This window comes from Vulpes lagopus, chromosome 15 (genome assembly GCF_018345385.1).
Source record: "Vulpes lagopus strain Blue_001 chromosome 15, ASM1834538v1, whole genome shotgun sequence".
In the NCBI taxonomy this organism is placed as follows: domain Eukaryota; kingdom Metazoa; phylum Chordata; class Mammalia; order Carnivora; family Canidae; genus Vulpes; species Vulpes lagopus.
In genome coordinates, this window is record NC_054838.1 from 11020221 (window position 1) to 11039517 (window position 19297).

The following is a 19297-nucleotide window of genomic DNA, read 5'->3' on the forward strand; positions in this document are numbered from 1 at the left end:
TCTTTCTTTTTGAACAGTGCTGGCTTGAACTTCCAGTATAATGTTGTATAGCTGCAGTGAAAGCAGGCATCATTATCACATTCCTGACCTTAGAAGGAAAGCTTTCTGGTCTTTTACCATTGAATATGATGTTAACTGTGGATTTTTCATAAATATCCTTTATTGTGCTGAGGAACTTTCCCTCTATTCCTAAATTTCTGAGAGTTTTTATCCTGTAAGGGTATTAGATTTTGTGAAATGCCTTTTCTGCATCAATTGAGATAATTATGTGGATTTCTTCCCCTTTGCTCTATTAATGTGATGTATGACATTGATTTTGTGTGTGTGCTGAACCACCTTTGTCATCCAATATGTATATTGGAGGTATGCATAGGTGTGTATATGTATTTATAAATATACATGTATATACATATATATAATACATATTCTCATATACATATATATCTTATATATAAAAATATATATATTCACATTTAATTTTCTTGGCAACTCTGAGATAGGTGGCATTATATCTATTTTGTTAAAAGGAAAAAAGGTACAAATGGTCAAATAAGTTGATTAAGTTTCCAAGCTTTCCCATCTAGAAATTAGAAATGGAGACAGAATTCAGACTGAAATTCTCTGATTTGATATTTTATACTCTTGCAGACATGGTTTAAGTATGTAGGATATTAACAAAAGTCTAGCTCTTTATTTGCTGTGGAAAATATGTTATTTATATGTATGGATTCATCGAAATGGCATCTTGTAATGCTAGCTATTTCCACCTCTTTTAGAATATGTAAAGCTGAGGTTTATAACCACTATTACTGGAATACTTGAATAATTAAATTTATCTACTGGAAGTCAAGACAGTTTTTCTGAGGTTCTTTAGATCAGTAATTTCATTTTTAAATAAGAGTATTGAGGTCCAAGAAGAAAATATGCACATCCACATAAACTAACCTAGTTTTCTGGAGATCAAGATTACTTTGACTATGCCCTCCATCACATATGAAAGCTATATCATTTATGAGCTATACTAAGGTATGAACTTTGAGTTGATTTTTTAAATTTCTTGTAATGGATGGATTTATTTTTTTGTAATTTATTTATTCATTAGAGAGAGAGATTGAGAGAAAGCATGAGCCAGAGGGGCAGAGGGAGAGGGAGAGAAAATCCCTAGCAGACCCCATGCAGAGCACAGAACCCAACAGGGCTTGAACTCATGACCTGGAGATCGTGACCTGAGCCGAAACCAAGAGTCAGACATTTAACTGACTATGCCACCCAGGTGCCCCATAATGGATGGATTTATATCAGTTTATCCACATTCACTTATTTAATTGCTATTGTGACAAATACCATGGATTTTCATATGATTGGCCGGCGGTCTGGATGTATCTATGAAATAAGTGAAGAAATTAAGATTGATCCTTGATTCTTATCTTCTATAAAGATATGAAGAATAATGCACATGTTCTTAGAAAATGCCCTGGGATCAAGACTTTTCTCATCATTGATCCGCTCTTTGATGAATAGAGGAGAAATTTAGCAAGAGAAATAACAGCATGATGACCTCAGCAATATACACTTTAATCCTTCCAATTTTTTTTGTCCAATTGTCCTCCGAACAAATTGAACATTGTATTTTATTTTTAGGATTCTAAATGTGTCATTCATTTACCTGTTAACTTTTTCTGCAGTGTGATGCCTCACAAAGATAAATTCAGATTGATTATGACATTGTTTCAGAATATAGAAGGGTTGTAACATTTTACTATTCTCAATGCAGATATCCAGGCAAGATGCGAAGTGGTATGTCCAAGTCTATACTGATGGTTGTTATTGAAATATTTCTGTATTGTAGCAAGAATGAGGATAGCTTATAGAAGTGAGGTCTACCTGTAAGTTGTTTAGCAACTCAGATAATTTACCATGATCCTATGATGCCACCACACAACAAACTGTGAGATAGGGATATGTAGTATATTTTGATTTCATTTTAGAGGGCAGGAAATGAAGTGTGAGATTTTGAACCAGTTACTGAAGAGTCACTGAATCCTGTCTTCTAGGTTAATGTATTTTTATTTGTCTACTCCTTCCAGCCTCTCTAAATTATTTCCTCAGTAGGTTAATTCTGAAGTTAATATCCCAGGAGACTACAATCCAGTCCCTTGTCTTTCTGAAGAATCAAAGTAAATGAACAGAATTTTACCCATGAGGTTTTTGACTTTTTATTTTTATTTTTTTTAAATTTTTTTTAAATTTATTTTATGATAGTCACAGAGAGAGAGAGAGAGAGAGGCAGAGACACAGGCAGAGGGAGAAGCAGGATCCATGCACTGGGAGCCCGATGTGGGATTCGATCCCGGGTCTCCAGGATCGCGCCCTGGGCCAAAGGCAGGCGCCAAACCGCTGTGCCACCCAAGGATCCCGGTTTTTGACTTTTTAATAAAAGTGAAATTTATATTTGAATTACAGAAACTAGGAGTATTTTGGCAGGTGGTAGCCTGTATCTAATGGGTTCTGGGTTCTTAATACAAGTTTCCCCTTCTCCCGTGTTTAAATTTTAATAAGTTTGGGCCACATTGCACTTTCTTTGAAATTTTTTTTAAAAATGTACTTTCTCTCATTCAGAGACTCTTGCTGTGGAGCTGGTTTGGTTCCAAAGGAATGCTGTCTATTGTGACAAATGAAACTAGTATCAGGCAAATTTTCCATAAGTTTTAAATCCTGTTTCATATTTGTTTTGTAATCTCCAGATAAAAATAGTCAGTTTGAAAATCTAGAAGCCTGGAAAGATGAATTTACAGAATGGGCATTATTTCCCAAATTGGCTTTTGGAGATTGTCTTTTTACACTAGAAGTAGCAAGGGCCAGATTACAGTGGTGTCTAAAGCCAACCTGTTCCAACAGGCTTCATCTTTCTTTGTATAAATTTAGAAAGAATGGATCCTCACGCAAGCATTTCAAATCCAGAGACAAATTTGAAAAAAATTGCTACAACATGTTGACTGATTTCTTGCCAAGTCAGCCACTGAGAACTTTTACTTGACCGACTCTTACAAAGAGAAAATTAAAGGGGTGGGGGTGAAGCACATAACTTTGTTATTAAAAAATTAAACTTTGCAAAACCCTTGATTCCCTCTCCTGCTTAACATTTTTCTCTGCTGTTTTTAACCCCCTTCTCTTCTTTGCTCTCATCTTCTCCCTCTCTTGCCTTCCCCCCCCCCTTTTTTTTTTGCTGTCTCTAATCATTCTCTGTAATAGACTCTGTTTTCTAATGTATTCATTTTTACTTTTAGTATTGATTCAGTAATATGTTCTGGAGAAATAGCTTTCGATAGATTGTATTCAGATACACAGATTCAAACTGGCAGAGAAGGTTAAGAACATTTTAAAAATATGCTTGTCAGCAATGGAAAGAAAGCTGTTTGTAGCCAGCAGGTGAGCTGGAGAGTACTACAGGGTGTGGTAGAGATAGTAATAAATTAACTGGCAAGCCAAAAACTATAAAAAAAATCAGCTATTTCATAGCATAGAAGCATGACAGCTATGAAAAAAGGAGTGCCCCAGGGAATTCTTTTAGAGTTTGATTTTTTTAAATATGTTTGACATGAAAAATGTTTTAGTACAAATAAAGCAACTGGTATTAAACTTACAGGGAGGGGGGTTGTGGTTTAGTATGAATAATGCATGATATTTAAAGAAAGAACAGCTCTAAAATGTTCTGGGAGGCAGCCCATGTTGATGGTTGGAATGGTGATTTTTTTTCTCCCTATTTTTGAAGCATCATTAATTCAGTATCGTTTTGTGATTTTTTTTAACCTGATAAGATATCAACCGAAGAAATACTATTTGACTTAGATTAGGATATTCTTTCTTCACATAATTTAGTTTAAATATCAAGAAGATCAGCAAAATTGTTTAAGCATAAAGCAACAGTCATTTACTATAAAAAATAATTTGGCCTAGTTATCCTTTTTAAAAAAGCTCATGTAGCACTGCAAACTAAAATCAACCTCACGGAAGGGGAAAAACAAGATCAGATATTTTGAACATTACTCCATAGGAGACCAGCACAATATAGTGTGAGTGAATGCATTGTAGCAGTGCTCCATATGCAATCAGAAGCCAATTGTTACTGGACTGTGTACAAGCACACACTGTGCTCAATGGTCTGATGAGGTATTATGGATGTGATGCAAAGAGACTGTGTAGATTAGAAGCTAACAATTTGTTAAAAGTGAAAGCAACTTAACATTTATGTTGGGCCAGCTGAGTAGCACTTCATGTGGCAAGCAGGATGAGCTCCAAGAAATGGGGGGGGGGGGGGGGGGATGAGGGGTTGCCAGGAAGGCTCCAGGTATTAGTGTCCGTGCAGAAGAAAAGAGATTGTATTGCTTTCCAATTGACTACCTTTATTGCTGTGATTCTTTCTACACTCTCTCTTCATTATTACATTCAGCTTTCAGTGTGGAAAAGTTCATGCAAAACAGCATGATTATTATAAATGTCAAAAATGTGTGGAGGATCAGCCTATTAAAATATAGCCTAGAGATAGTACATAACACTGACTTTAAATAAGTAGCTGCAGCCCAAGTGATACTCCATTAAATCACTGATATTGTGTAATTTATCCACGAGTATTAATTTTGAATTCAGTCACCACTATCACAATACGTTCCTCATTACTTTTTCTTGGTTCTTCACATCGCTGCACGTAGTCTGTGCTCTTAGGTCACAGAAAGGACTTCCTTCCCTGATTTAGGAGTGCTATGAAGTCAGACATTGAGGTGTAGCATTGATCTCTGCTGAACCTTGCTCAATCTCTACTAGACTTTTAATGTGGATATCCTATGTAAAATGTGTGGTTATTTAATCAAATCATTATCAAAGAATCTGTGATAAGCGCCTACTGTACATGAACCTGCACTAGGTTCCACCAGAAGTTAATCCCAAAAAATATGGTTTCTACTCTTGTGGAGATACCAGGCATTTTACAGAATGCTGGCAGATAAGATTAGTTTCCTTCTCACTCCTAATTGAAGAGGTTGCATTTTTAAAATTTTTTTCTGTTCTTTTTTGTTAATAAAATAAAGTTTAGGGTTATGGACAGTCAATAGCCCATAATCTTTTTTGGACTCTAATACTCTGCTTTGCCTACCAAGCCAAAACTTTTGTTGTTCCAACATAAAAACCTTAATACTTTCTCAGTGAACTGAGTGTCAGCCTGGCTTTAAGATATTTTTTTTACTCTTAAAAAAATGATGTATTACAAGATTTGTAATGGAGTGAACATGCTTGAATTGCACATTTAATTTTTTTAACATCACATTCATGTTTTGCCAGTTTGCCTACCAGCTATCTGTTAACAAAAAGTTCCAAGGCAGCACTGCAAGTCTATGCCCAACTAAGCCTTTTGTTTCTGCAGATGTTTGGGCTTAGAGCAATGTTGTAAAGCTCAGGCAATCCAAGGACCATGTTTGTACTTGTCTGCTGCGATTCCCTGTGCATTGTCTAAACCTGTATGCATTGTTCTTTCCGACAGGTGATAACTACCCTGTACAGTTCATTTCATCAACAATGGCAGCTGCTGCTACTTCTGGACTCAGCCCTTTACAGCTCCAGGTAAGTGCCAGAAGAAAAAAATGTGGGATACAAGCCAGTTCTTTAGTGGAAAACTGCTAACCAGCTGTATGCTAAATAATGGCCTGAATGTTAAATAATTTTTAAGTGTAGCCTGGAAGGATTAACACCTTGTTTACTTACCATGCTGAAAATAGAAGAGAAAACTGCCAATTTTAGTATTTTTAAAGGAAAAATGATATTATGACTTAGTACTCTATATTTTCTATCAGGTGAGTTAATGGTTTTACAATTTTTTATTGCTGGCTGCTGCTATTGGATATGTTAGCTTTTTCCATATCAGTTTTCCATCCACGTCTCCATTTGTGTCCAGATGATCTTTTACACATGAACATCAAAACAGAAAACAATGTTGGACATTTTCCTTCTTGCAGTTTATAGATTAGGTGTTGTTATCACCAAATTACCTTCACTGTTCAGTAAAATGTAAACATATTGCTCTGGAATATGTGTCCTCTCATTCTCATCTTTAGCTTCATGCCATGTCAAAAGTCTGGGCATGGCATCCAACCGCATTCTGGATTAGGGTTCTTTAGTTATAATGCAAGACTGGGGGAGAAAGTTTTGGAAGCTGGATGAACAATCATTTGTACCTTATCTTCTTCACAGTAAAGTGAGGGGTTTACAATAGGAACAGGCGATCTTTATACCCATCTAGCACTGCCATTTTAATGGGAAAATGACTTTGAATATGAATATATATTTTAACAAAAACAAAAAAAAAACGCAAAAAGATATTATCATTAAAATAATGGTTAAACCTTAATGAAGAACTTGAATTTCAATACAGTGGAAAGTTTAAAGATAGTCTTTTATTCTTATAACTTACTGTGATTATTTTTGAGTTTTCTTACAAAGGAATAGCATCTGGCTAGGCATTTTTTTTTTTGTCTTTGCTATTCCGTATATGGCTTGAGTATAAGAAATGTGCAAATATTTTCCTATGAAAAAACATCATTGTGAGCATTTTCAATTGGGTCTGCAAATAAATAATTTTTCCAGTACTCTGAGTTTTTGTCATAAGCTTCTTCCAGAAAGCCTGGACGACATTACCCATTATGGTCGACCTAGCAGAGCTAGACATTTTGCCTAACAGGAGCAGCAGGCCTACCTTTCTTCCAAAACTTCACCTTTCCCACTGCTAACACTGAAACTTACTGCAGTTGGAAAAATCTAAAAGGAAACCTCCCTCATATTAAAGCTAATCTGTTTCTCCTTTTCCCATAGCTATGCTAGAGTATCTTCTCGAGTCAGAAGGAAAAGTACGGAACCAGTACCATTGCTTGATCCCATAGCCAAGTTTCTATGAAGGACAGTGTCTGCTTCCTAAACCTTCTACTTCTATTCTTTGGTGTGATCAGTACCCTGGATTTAGAAATATGTGTTCTGTTTCATGAGTTCTGACAGTATGTTTTGTCTTTTTTTTTTTTTTTTCTGAATATGCTACTAAACAGAAGGGTCATGTCTCCCACCCACAAATTAACCCAAGGCTAAAGGGCCTAAGTGACCGTTTTGGCAGGAGTTTGGACACCTTTGAACATGGTGGTGGCCACTCTTACAACCACAAACAGATTGAGGTATGAATGCTTCCATTGGTGCTTCATTGGGTGGGGGACTGGATTGTTCAGTCATATTCTAGGCTTTTTTTTTTTTCAAGTGGCAAACACTCGACCTAAACACTAAAATGTGACCTTTCCCTTTTTCTCATTCCTAAGGAGGCTCATTTTTGCTCCTTTTCTTTTACAGATGGCAAGCCCCAAACCAATGCCCCTAATAACTTAGGTTGTTTATTGCTATACATTTAGGCAAATTCTGTACATGTGTGCTCGAAACCATCCCCTGTTCCCTTACTCTTTTGCTTCTTTTATGTAGTACTATATAATATAACTTGTAACTTATAATATAACTTGTAATAACTTATAATATAACTTATGTAGTACTATATAATATAAACTATATAACTTGAACACTTAAAACAATCTCATTTGACTATATAACAACCCTGCAAAGTTGATAAAATATAATTCTGCCTATATACACTAAACAGTGGAGGTTCAGAGAGACCAAGGCTGTGCAATATTCCTGGAATCAGAGCTAGCACCCAGGATTTTTGACTAACTCAGGGTTCTGAATTTTGTTTTCTCTGGGTGAGGTAGGGCTAAGTGCCTGGACCTGACTGGTTGCTTTTTTGCTCCATGAACTTCTATAGTATCCCTTTCATATTTAACTTCCAGTCAAGCTTTTTGTTGTTTTTGTGGGATATTCTTACCACATGGGAGGAGATGGCTTTTATGGTTCTTTTGAAAACCCACCCCTTTTCTTCTATAGGGGTCTAGTCCTCATGTCTCTAATTTCATGCTTGATTTCTCTTTCATATCACTGGAATCCCTCTCCAGTATTATCAGCTACTGATGGGCTGTCAGCTATCTGTTGAATCACCAAAAAAACTTGGAGACAGGCTACCTCAGACTGAAACACACATTAGCTTTCTGGGTTAGACCTAATACTACATTTTGTATTCTAACCTAGGATGGGAAGCTCAGTCCCCCAAAAAGAAAATAATTATATCAAACAAAGTTATATATTCAGATCCTATTGGCTCTGGCATCAAACACTATATAATCAACTAACTATCCCTTTGCTATTATCTTCCCTGCTGCTTTTGAATCTGTATTTTTGAAAAACAATAGAGAAAGCTCACTCCTAAGAAGAAAGAAAAGGACAAGATCATAAACCATCTTGGAAGTAGCCTAAGGAAGAGTTCCAGAGCTTGTTGCCTGCCTTCCTCTTTCCCTGTCACTTTGATATAACTTATATGGGGGGTTCCCACCCAGACATGACCAGGCATATACTGCAGAGTATCTGCTATCTTCTAGACAGCAAGAAGGCATTTCTTTTGCAAAGCTTTCTTTTGACTAAAGAGAAGGTACCATATTTCTGGACATTCTGAAGATTTACCATGCCTAGGATTGCTAAAATCTACAGATAACTGCGTATGAGGGCCAAGACTTTCTGTGTGATGACAGTTAGCAAGCTTACGTGCCCAGGACAGATCGTTCGTTAAATGTTTAAGTGCTTGGACGAATGTGAAAGCAGGTGGTCTTGGCTCAAATTCAAGACTTCCTCTCTATGACTTTTATTTTCTCTTGAGGTGTTGAGATCTATCCCATCAACCCTTCTCCATCAGCAGTTTTCTACCCCATCGCTTCTTTTACTAATTTTTCACGTAGGTTGACTTCTCACCATTCCGGGACCCCTGATGCTGCCAAATCTGGCTTCTGTTGGGTTTCTGGAAACTATGATGTCACATATGCGAGTGCCAGGTCTGTGTAGTCCTGTAGCAACGTTGATCTAGAAGCACAACATATGCCACACGTCTGTCACTTTCATTAGGATTAATAGAGAACCAGTTAGTGCAGGACTCCTCAGGCTTTGCAGCTTAATTTTGGGCCCATTTGAAAGTTTCCTGGGTTTCTGTTTATTCTTGTTCTCTTTTCCTGCTTTCATTTTTTGCATTTTTTTTTCCTGCATGTCAGGAAACCTTTGCTGTTTGCCTATATGGTAGACTGGTTGGAAAAAAAATTGACCTTCTTTGAAAGGCAGGTTTCCCAAACCTTCCTGGTATGAGTATTCCATGTTTATGGGGACAGATCCATGAAAAACACAGTAGACATACATGTCTGAGCTACTACAGACACTAACATTTTAAATCATAGGCAAAAGTAGGGAGAAAATTTAATATCTTGCTTTATTGATTTTAAAGTCTGCTTTCTTTTCTAATGCTTCCCTCCTTTGACAAGCTAAAATGTCACAGCTCTGTTAACAATCATGAGCAATAGACAGACTATTGATACTGAGGAAGCATTACAATTATGTTAACTGGTTTTATTTCTAAACAGAGATTCTTAGGAAGAAAAGCCCATAACACATACATGCCACCATCACCCAAGGCACCACCTTCATATATATCTGGCTGCATTGCTCAGAGCTAGTCCTCTTTACCTGATGTTATAGTTCATATGTTCTTCAAAGATTGGCACTCCTAATATCAATGAGCCTGAATAAATCTTAACAGCATTTATAGTTCTACACTGAAAGCCTGAAATCTTGTTATCAAGTAGAAAAAAAGGTATTTAAAGTGCAGAGACTCTTCTTATATTAGCATATTCCAGTTCTCTCTTTCTTTAAAATAAGGAAGATACAGGAAAGACTTTTTTTTTGTACTCTGTGCTGATCTAAGGCATGGTTTTCTCTGTCTCAGGGGCACAATAGTAGGAGAGAGAAGGCCAAAGAATGCTATTTTTAGTTGAACAGTTCAGCAGATGGAGGCATGAATACTCATATATCTGAAGGTTGAGGGGCTTGAACCATTAATTTTGATAATGTATTTAACCCTGGGAACAATCAGAAACTGTAACTCTAAGGTTACAGTGCTTTTGACCTTTAGAGAACAGAGGGCACCTGCTACAGTAAACAATATATTATATTGCTACTTATTCCAATTCTCTACCCTTATAAATTTCAGGACCAGTTGCCATTTGCTTTCCTCAGCTCTGTTAGCATTGGTCCTTCAAGTACATCAAAAAGAATGTTAAGGAAGGGGGACCCCGTATAATGAGGCAGTCATGTAAATATGGCCTTTAAATAGCTAAGATGTTAAATTGTTTCTGAAAAAATATTGTCTCAGAAACTAAGCTCTGAGTAATTTCTTTCTTTTTTAAATGAAAAAGTAGTTTCAATGTATCAATTCATTTTATGAGGCTACTTTCAATAGGATAGATCCTTAAAAGTAATTTGTTCTGTTTTTTGTTTTGTTTTGTTTTTAGCTGGGAGAAATGTTGCTTCATAGAAGTGGCTTATATTAAATACAATCTGGTACCATATCATGCAAAGTGATACACCTGTCTCATGCTTTCTTATTAAATGATGCATGCTTCTCTTTAGCAAATACAGCAGTTAAATATCACACAGCTTAAGAATTTCTAATTAAAATATCTCCACATGTCAGCATATTGGTAATGTATTATTTTAATCCATTTATTTTGTTTATGAAACAGTGACATATGTTTAGATTGTGAAATATATGAGCCTTAAAAATCACTTTATTGAAGAAAATTAATTCCTACAATACTGTCTCAGTAATGTGTTCACTCACCCAGTCAGTTACTGGCGGCACTGCCAGTCTTAATGTTGGGTAGACACACTTACCAGTTTTATCTGCATAACAGTCTTGGAAGGAAGCTATAGCAGTTCTTTTTTCTTAGTGCCAAATGATAGAGTTTCTCTTTCCTTACTTTTTTTTCTTTCTCATTAATTCAAACCTCCCCCCCCCCCCCCCGGCAAAAAAACACACTTTTTGTGGCTTTTTGTTTGTTTGTTTAATACAATGAAGGATGGGACTGAGTGTATGTACAGGAGATTCTGAAAGACCAATCAAAATTAAAAACAAGCTAGTTACCTTTTCAAAGTTAGACATAGTAATTTGTTTGTCAGCAGGGAGATGTTTGGGTCAGCCCTGAGATAAAGTGACTGTCAGCAGTTATTCCTACAAGACAAGTAATTTCACTCAATGTATTACTGACAGATTGCTCACTTCTCTGAATCACCAGAGAAAACAAACTTAATATTGTTACAGGCAGAGTTTCTGTCTTCATTAGCCTCAGAGAATGATTTTTATCGAGCATTCAAAGCCTACCGAGCTTTAGTTGGAACATATTTTAACAGACAAGTTCTTATAACGATAGTATGGGTAGTAGCCTAAAATGAAAGGAATTAAATATGAAAATTTTAAAAATATTGATATAAGTAGATTTTCACTTTTATTCAATGGCTGCTATGTGTACTTCAGGGAAGATTTGAGGAAAGGGGTATAATTAGAGCCTTAAAATGCTAGGAAAACCTATCAATCATAAGTTACTCTTAAATGAAACTATTAAAGTGTTGCCAAGTTTGCAAGGATGGAGGAGAACAATTGAAGTTTTTGCAGAAGTAAATGCAAACACATATTTTATTTAAATGATATTGTCAATTTTTATGTTACAAATGGAAAGTGAAGAAGTACCCATCAACGTTGAGAATGCTCTAATTCTATTACAGTTCCAGCCTGAATTTTTATGATACTGTGTTTAGATGCTCTTCTCTGGCTCATACCCTGTTTTCTTGTTTGCAGTCATAAACACACCTCAGTGCTGTAGAGGAATGAGAGGGTGAGGTGGCTTTGCTAGGTAGGCTTGAGAAGTCATCATTTCTAATAGAGAATTGAATAAACAGTTGATTAGAGTGACCTACTACTAGCTATCCAATGGAGAAAAAGGAATGCACTGATTCAAAGCTTATTTCGAGGATGCCGACCATGGGGCTGTGCTTTGAGGGGAAGTGCTTTCTTTTCTCTTAATCAGCTTTCCCTCACCCCCTTTGACTTTAAGGGTGTGGTGGTCTTGGGAGCACTGTTACAACTGGGATTAGGTGACTTGTGTGCTAATGGAAAGAATTCTACTTTGGAATCAGAATCTTGGATTAGAGTTTCTGCTGTTACTTGCCATGTTGTCCTATTACTCTTTTTATTGTAAAAGAGGGGTAATGATCATTTTCAGAGTTGTTGTGAATAGTAAGTGGGATAAGGAAGTATGTATTAGATTTCCTATATATATATATATTCATCAAATTAGGAAAAAACTTTCCAACATCCCAATAAGCAGTGAATTCTACTCTACCTTTGCTGCCTGAAGTGCTTCTGAGGGAGAGCTCTAATCTACCAGAATGTAAGTCACTGTATTCAGGGATTTTATCTCCTTTGTTTACTGTTGAATCCCTAATATTGCCTGGCACAGTACTTGGTAAAATGAATGAATTAATGAATTTCATCTTTGCTGGCTATCTGTGACCCAAATTGCTTTGAAACATTTTTCTTGGATATATTTGGTCAGGTGCCCTGTATTTAAGGGGGCACTACTTCATATAAAGAACTTTTTATTTCTAGGTATGCTTCTTAAGAAAAACAGCTGGTACCAAGTGAATCCTGGTGGAGATTAAAGAAATAGAGGCAGGTCAAAGAAGGATGCAAAATATGAAGACATTTCCTAGTGTTTGGAAATCAGACTTGTATTCAGTGAAACATAATAGGATTATACCTATACCTACCCACAGATGAAAACATTGGGTAAACTGGATTTTCTCTCAGAAATGTGATCTTTAGTAGGTCTTAAGGTAATACCTGGAAGTTGAGAGAGGATGACTCTTGTCACATATAAGTCCTGTTAATCACCGTATTTCAGTTATATGATTGATAGGATGTTCAGGTGTACTCCCAGAGATGGTTTACTAGGAGCCCAGGACCTTGGAATTACAAAATTGATGCACTCCTTTGTCTTTCCTAATGAAAATTTCTACCAACATTCATTTACTCCAGCCTCACTAATAATCTACTCAACAGGGAGCTCCCAGTGTGTGAATACTTGTATTTAAACATACTGCCGTAAGATGCAGTGGTTTCTAAAATAGTGACAGGTATTTTTATTCCTGTTTTTACCACACTGGAGTTTCAAGGTATTGTTTGGTTGGTTTCACATATTATATATCTGTATGTATATATGTAGTTAGGGGACTACCTTGGAAATCAGAGATGATGTGATTAAAGATACATTAGAAGGTTTGAAAGCAAGACATTCTAGAGTTTAAAAAAAAATGTTTCACTTCATTTTCCAATCATAGAATAAGTCAGGATATGCAATATTTAGGAAATATAAATCAGAAAAAGATATGAAATATTTCGACATGTCAGGTAACAGAATAGACCGAGCAGACAAAAGTGTTTTTAAAAAAATCACCATATTGAAGTATGATTGACATACAAAAAGCTGCACATATATATTATACACAATTATATGAGTTTGGAGATAGTTATGCATCCATGAAACCATAGCACAAACTATGCTGTAAACATATTCATCATCCATCATCATCATCATCATCATCATCATCATTATTTTGTGTGATAAGAACATTTGACATAAGATCTACCATCTTAGTAAGTTTTTAAGTATACAGTACAGAATTATGAATCATATGTTCTATCCTATACAATAGATCTCTAACTGAAACTTTGTGCCCTTTGACTAATACCTCCCATTTCCCTTCCCCCAATTCCTGGCAACCCATTCTATTCTCTGCCTTTATGAGTTGACTGTTTTAGATTCCTCACGTAAGTCATCTTACACAGTGTTTGTCATTCCATGTCTGGTATATTTAACTTAGTATACTGTCCCACAAGTTCATCCATGTTGTTGCAAATGGCAGGATTTTCTGAATAATATTCCACTTTAACCCATTCATTTTCTTGATCCATTCATTCATCAGTGGGCATTTAGGTTGCTTCCATATCTTGGCTATTGTGAATAATGCTTCAATGAACGTGGGGGTGATGATATCTCGTTGTGAGATATGGATTTCAGTTCTTTTGTTTATAAACCCAAAAGTTTCAAGTCTTACATTTGAGTCTTTAATCTACTTTAAGTTAATTCTTAAATATGGTTTAAGATAAAGGTCCAATTTAATTATTTTGCATGTGGATACTCAATTTTCCCAGTGCCATTTATTGAAAAGACTATCCTTTCCCCATTAGGTATTCTCATTACATTTCTCAATCATATTTTGACTGCATATGTTTATTTCTAGTTTCTCCATTCTTTTACATTGCTTTATATATCTGTTTTATGTCAGTATCATACTATTTAATTACTGTAACTTTGTAATATATTTTGAAATTAGGAAGTGTGATACCTTCAGCTTTGTTCTTGTTCAAGATTGCTGTAGCTATTCAAGGTCTTTTGTGGTTGCACATGAATTTTAGAATTTTTTTTTCTATTTCTGTAAAAAAAAAAAAAACACCATTAGGATTTTGATAGGCATTGCATTGCATCTGTAGAACACTTTGGGTGATATAGACATTTTAGCAATATTAATTCTTCCAATCCAAAAATATTTTAATGATATTTTAATTAAAAGGGATTGAGAAGCTTAGTTGGATGGATTCCCCTCATAGACATGACCCAGTGGAAGAATAAAACTGATTAATAGAGCTAGCACATAGTTAATACCACTCTGCCAATTTTCCTTTCTCCTTTATTTGTAGAAAAATTCATATGTTAAAAGTATACATGTTTGTACAAAATCCAACTGTAAATTCAGGGAAATTTGTAACAATTCAAGCTTTCTGCAGTGATTTGACACCATCATGCTTTATTTGGACTGTTCTAGATTATTAGGATTAGGATAAAAACTGGATTCTCTTACATATCTTTTAAGCCTAAATAACACAAATAGTGGATTCTTTTCTAAATATAAGTAAACAAGCCCAAAACATCTATTCTGTACTCTGTACTGCTTGCTGTGTGGATCAAAAAAAAAAGAAAAAAATCATCACTGTCTGTTCCATCTTTCATTCCTCCCTTATAATTGTTGACATCAATAGGGTCATCTTGAGTCTGATTGAGAAGAATTAATTTGGCCTTTCTTTTTTTAGTTTTATAAATACAAATTCCTTTATATTTATAATCATTTAATGTGGGGTTAGCTACGTATTTGCATTTCCTTTTCATATACTAAAATGAAAAATGGAGGCAAAGTAGAGCCAAATAAATTTCCCAAGACTTCCATCCTTTTGGTTTAAGGACTTAACTCAGAATTCTTAATTTCCAGGAAACTGCATTGATTTCATTCCTTATTATGTACTTCTCTTATGTGCACAGCTGTAATACCTGTAACCAACCTTCAATGTCATAATATATAAATTAATCTAGACTATGAGCCTTAATACCTTATCAGTGATTTCTCTAATGCTATTGGCCTTGAGCCGCATGTACTAAAACAAAAATAAATAAAAAATATATTATATATATAATAATTTATATATATAAATTATATATATAAATATATATTATATATAAATTATATATAAATATATAATATTATTTATATATATAAAAATGTATTGCTTAAAATATATACATGTGTTGACCCTCTCAAACCCTACAAAGTACAAACATACAGTACTCATTCAAAGTCAGTTTGAAATAGAGTTGTTTTTAATCTAGAAAATCCATTTTGGGGACATTTATCACATTTTCACTCTAATTCACTTATCCATTTAAATTAAAGTAAGAATGAATATTACAGCTTTTCTTTTTAAATTCTTCCTCCTTGAAGTGACACTGTTACTTTGAATATGACTGTTTCAATGATATAACACTTATTGTATCTTAGAGTTGTATCAAAATCTGTTTTTGGAGAGGGAGCTTATAAATGATCATGCTCAGGAAATTTGGAAACGTATGAAAATTCAAACATCAAAAATTCAATCATTCAATTATTCAACAAATATTTATCCAGCGCCAAGTATTATTCTAGACCAATGATCCTCAATAGGAGGCAATATTGCCCCTTAGGGTTCAATTGACAGTGTCTGGAGACCTTATTGATTGTTATGACTCGAGGGTGGGGGTGAAAATACTACTGGCATCTAGTGGGTAAAGCATCTGGGGACGCTGCTGAATATCCTACAATGGACAGGACCCCTCCACACCCCGACCAATAAAAATTATCCAGCCCAAAATATAGTCATACTTTGATTGAGAAAACCTGTTTTAGATATTGGGGAAATAGCAATGAATAAAACAAAGTCCTTGCCCTCATGGCATTTACATTCTAGTCAGAGGTGAGGAACGGGGAAAGAAACATATGAAAGAAAGTTGGAATTGCAAATCTTACTCAGCTTAACAGAAATATCCCACCTATCTATCTACATCTGAACCTAACCTGGATGGGCAGATTTTTAAAAGATGAGGCTTATTTGATTGTGCATCCTCAGCTCCACTTTGATCTTCAAAACTAAGAATTTTATTTTATTTTATTTTTTACTTTTTAAAAAGGTTTTATTTATTTATTCATGAGAGACAGAGAGAAAGGTGGAAACATAGGCAGAGGGAGAAGCAGGCTCCCTGCAGGGAGCCTGATACAGGACTGGATCCCAGGACCCCAGGATCATGACTTGAACCAAAGGCACTCAACTACTGAGCCACCCAGGTGCCCTCAAAACTAAGAATTTTATTCTAGAAGTCATTTCAGACTAGAATACTTGCAATTCTTGTCATCTTTTCAATTATATTAAGCACACCATATACTCTTTCAGTAAAGGAATATTATTTCTGACTATAATAGTATACGAGTCTATCTTTCAGAGTAAAGTAAATATGAAATTTGATGAGGACTTGGGAACTAACTGTACATAGTTTTTATAGGATACTATTTATGGAGATCCCATAGGATGAGTGGAATCATTCTTGGCAGAAAATCTGTATTTGATGTGTGAATTGAATATTACAAAGGAAATCTGAATTTCTTTCTAAAAACAAAACCAGATATAAGAATAGTATGGATATTATTTATATGTATACCGATATACACATACCAACACATATGTAGTACATATTGTATAGTTTTTTACAGTTTAGTGAACAATTTATAATTCAGCTTTATAATAAATGTGCTTTAATATTATCCCCATGTTTTAGAAGAAGAAAGTGTGGCTCAGATGGATTAAGTAACTTGAACCAGATTACTCATCTATTAAACACAATAGGCTATCACAGATGGTTTAAGTGCATTTTAAAATTTACTTCTTGACTGGGATTCTTTGCTTTAAACTCTGCTGACTGATACATTGGAAGCACAGCCACCTGGAAGCTTTCATACACAACTTACTCCCCTCTTATAATATTCAAGTGAATTAAAAGTAATTTAATTAAATTACAAAAGGGGGAAATTTCAAAGTCAACATGACATTCTCAGGATCCCAGAGAGTTCATGGATTTTCCAAATTTCCAGCTAGCTGTCCAGAAGAAACTTCAAGCCTAATAGAATTTAACAAGGATAAGAAGAACTATCATGAAATCTGTCTTCTCTCATTCTGTAGCTTTCTTTTGAGGAAAATGCTAAGAATGTTTTTGCCGAGTGCCGGAGCTCTATTCTTGAGAGGGTTTCTGGGGCTGTCTTGTAATTTCAAAGTTTTGATGAGTGTCCAGGAGTAGCTGGGGAGTGTGTCCTTGCCCATCCCTAGCCTGCGCTGCCCTCTGAGCGTGTTCAGCAGGTTGCATGCCAGCAGAGGAAGCAGATGTTTGACCATACTGGAATGGAGCGCCTGCTGCATCAGGAGCTGAGGATTCCTCTTGACATCTGGACGTGGCTGGGTCGGGATGCCTGCCTCGGGCCAGGAGGCTGCGGGGGCTGTGGGGCAGAGAGCACAGAGTCTTTGCCGCTCTTTAAGCGATTAGTGCACTGAAGCAGCAATAATGTTGAATTATCGCTTGGCTGCGTTCTTCTCAGCAATCTTGGGACAATAGGAGAGTCAGGAAGGAGCCTTTACAGTAAAGTCATGTTCAGAGAGACAAGACTAATTATAGAGTATTAAAGAGCTTTATTTTAAGTGATTTCGTTTACAAATAGCTCTGGACAGTGTATGGAACTTTTTAAACTGTAAACCCAATAGCTTAAAAAGACTTCTAATTGAAAGTGGCTAGGATAGAGCCATTATTCCAGCAATTTCCCAGTTTTAGAGTTTGGTCGAGTTGAAGATAAGGCGTCTGCTCAAAAAGAGAAAATACACTAATGCCCATAGCTATTGGGGGCAAATTCTCTAACTTGAGAGGAAGGCAGACTTTTAGGTAAGAGATTGACTGAATTATGCACTGGCTTTTACAGTTTTACTTTATCACGCTGAAAACCGGTCTGCATTTGCTACCCAGAGCTGAAACCATCTGTTACACCAATTTCCTTCATGATATGTGTTATGGAAGCACAATGGATATAGAAATGGGTAGTTTAAAATATATTTTGTGATGAACAGTTAATGCATTATATAGTTTTTCCTCTTAGAATCTTTCATTAGTGAGACCTCTGTATTCCAGGCAGCCTTCTTATAAACAGATTATGGCCAGTTGTGTTCACAGTAGTATACTGGAGAAGAACGCAGTGTTGCTCTCACTTAACCTCTCGTATTCTAAGGGGGTTATATTTAATTAACACTGGTGAGAGGCTGACCTGAGAGGCTGTGGAAAGTGATTGAGCTGCATTTTCCAAGCTCTGCTCGAGTCAGCTGGGAGAGAAATAATAAAAAAAAAAATTAGAAAGTACTATTTTCTGAAATTCCCTCTAACTAAGCTGTATTTCAACGGGCCATTTAATGCTCAAATGGACAAAGGTATTACTTCAGTCATTGAATTGTATCAAACTCCTTCTCAGAGGCCCAGTTTAAAAACTCTGAAGGAAAAGTGGTTTAGCATCGCATTCTCAATGGAGTATCACTTGCTCTGCTTAAAAAGAAAAAAGCAAATACATTAAAAAGAAGAAGAAGAAGGCAGGAGAAACACTCGCTGTCAGTAAACGCAGTGGAGCGTGTGCCCCATGTGGTCCTTACTACACTGGAATTGCCCTCCAGGGCTTAGGAGTTCCTTAGCCCCCCTACAAAAAGATGCCGCTCTCTGCGGTGTGGCTGTTTACCTGCTCCGAACATTTTCTTCACGTCCAAGCAAGTGTGCTCCAGGGCCCAGGGGGCCGTCTCCGGATAATGCACGGTTAAGTCATTGGCTTAGAGCTAACACAACCAGGAGAGAGT

The 19297-nt window shown here is 35.9% G+C and overlaps 1 protein-coding gene across 24 annotated transcripts in view; it reads left to right on the plus strand.

Annotated features, from left to right (window-relative positions):
• SOX6 (SRY-box transcription factor 6) overlaps positions 1–19297 on the plus strand; it is a 585747-nt gene that overhangs the window by 462778 nt on the left and 103672 nt on the right. For 19 of the 24 annotated variants that reach the window (XM_041730048.1, XM_041730065.1, XM_041730058.1 and 16 more), the window contains 2 exons: positions 5534–5613; positions 7086–7208. In XM_041730048.1, the coding sequence (XP_041585982.1) occupies positions 5534–5613; positions 7086–7208 (203 nt within the window). The remainder of the gene's footprint in view (positions 1–5533; positions 5614–7085; positions 7209–19297) is intronic. The other 5 variants (XM_041730053.1, XM_041730051.1, XM_041730049.1 and 2 more) reach the window with 1 other exon arrangement.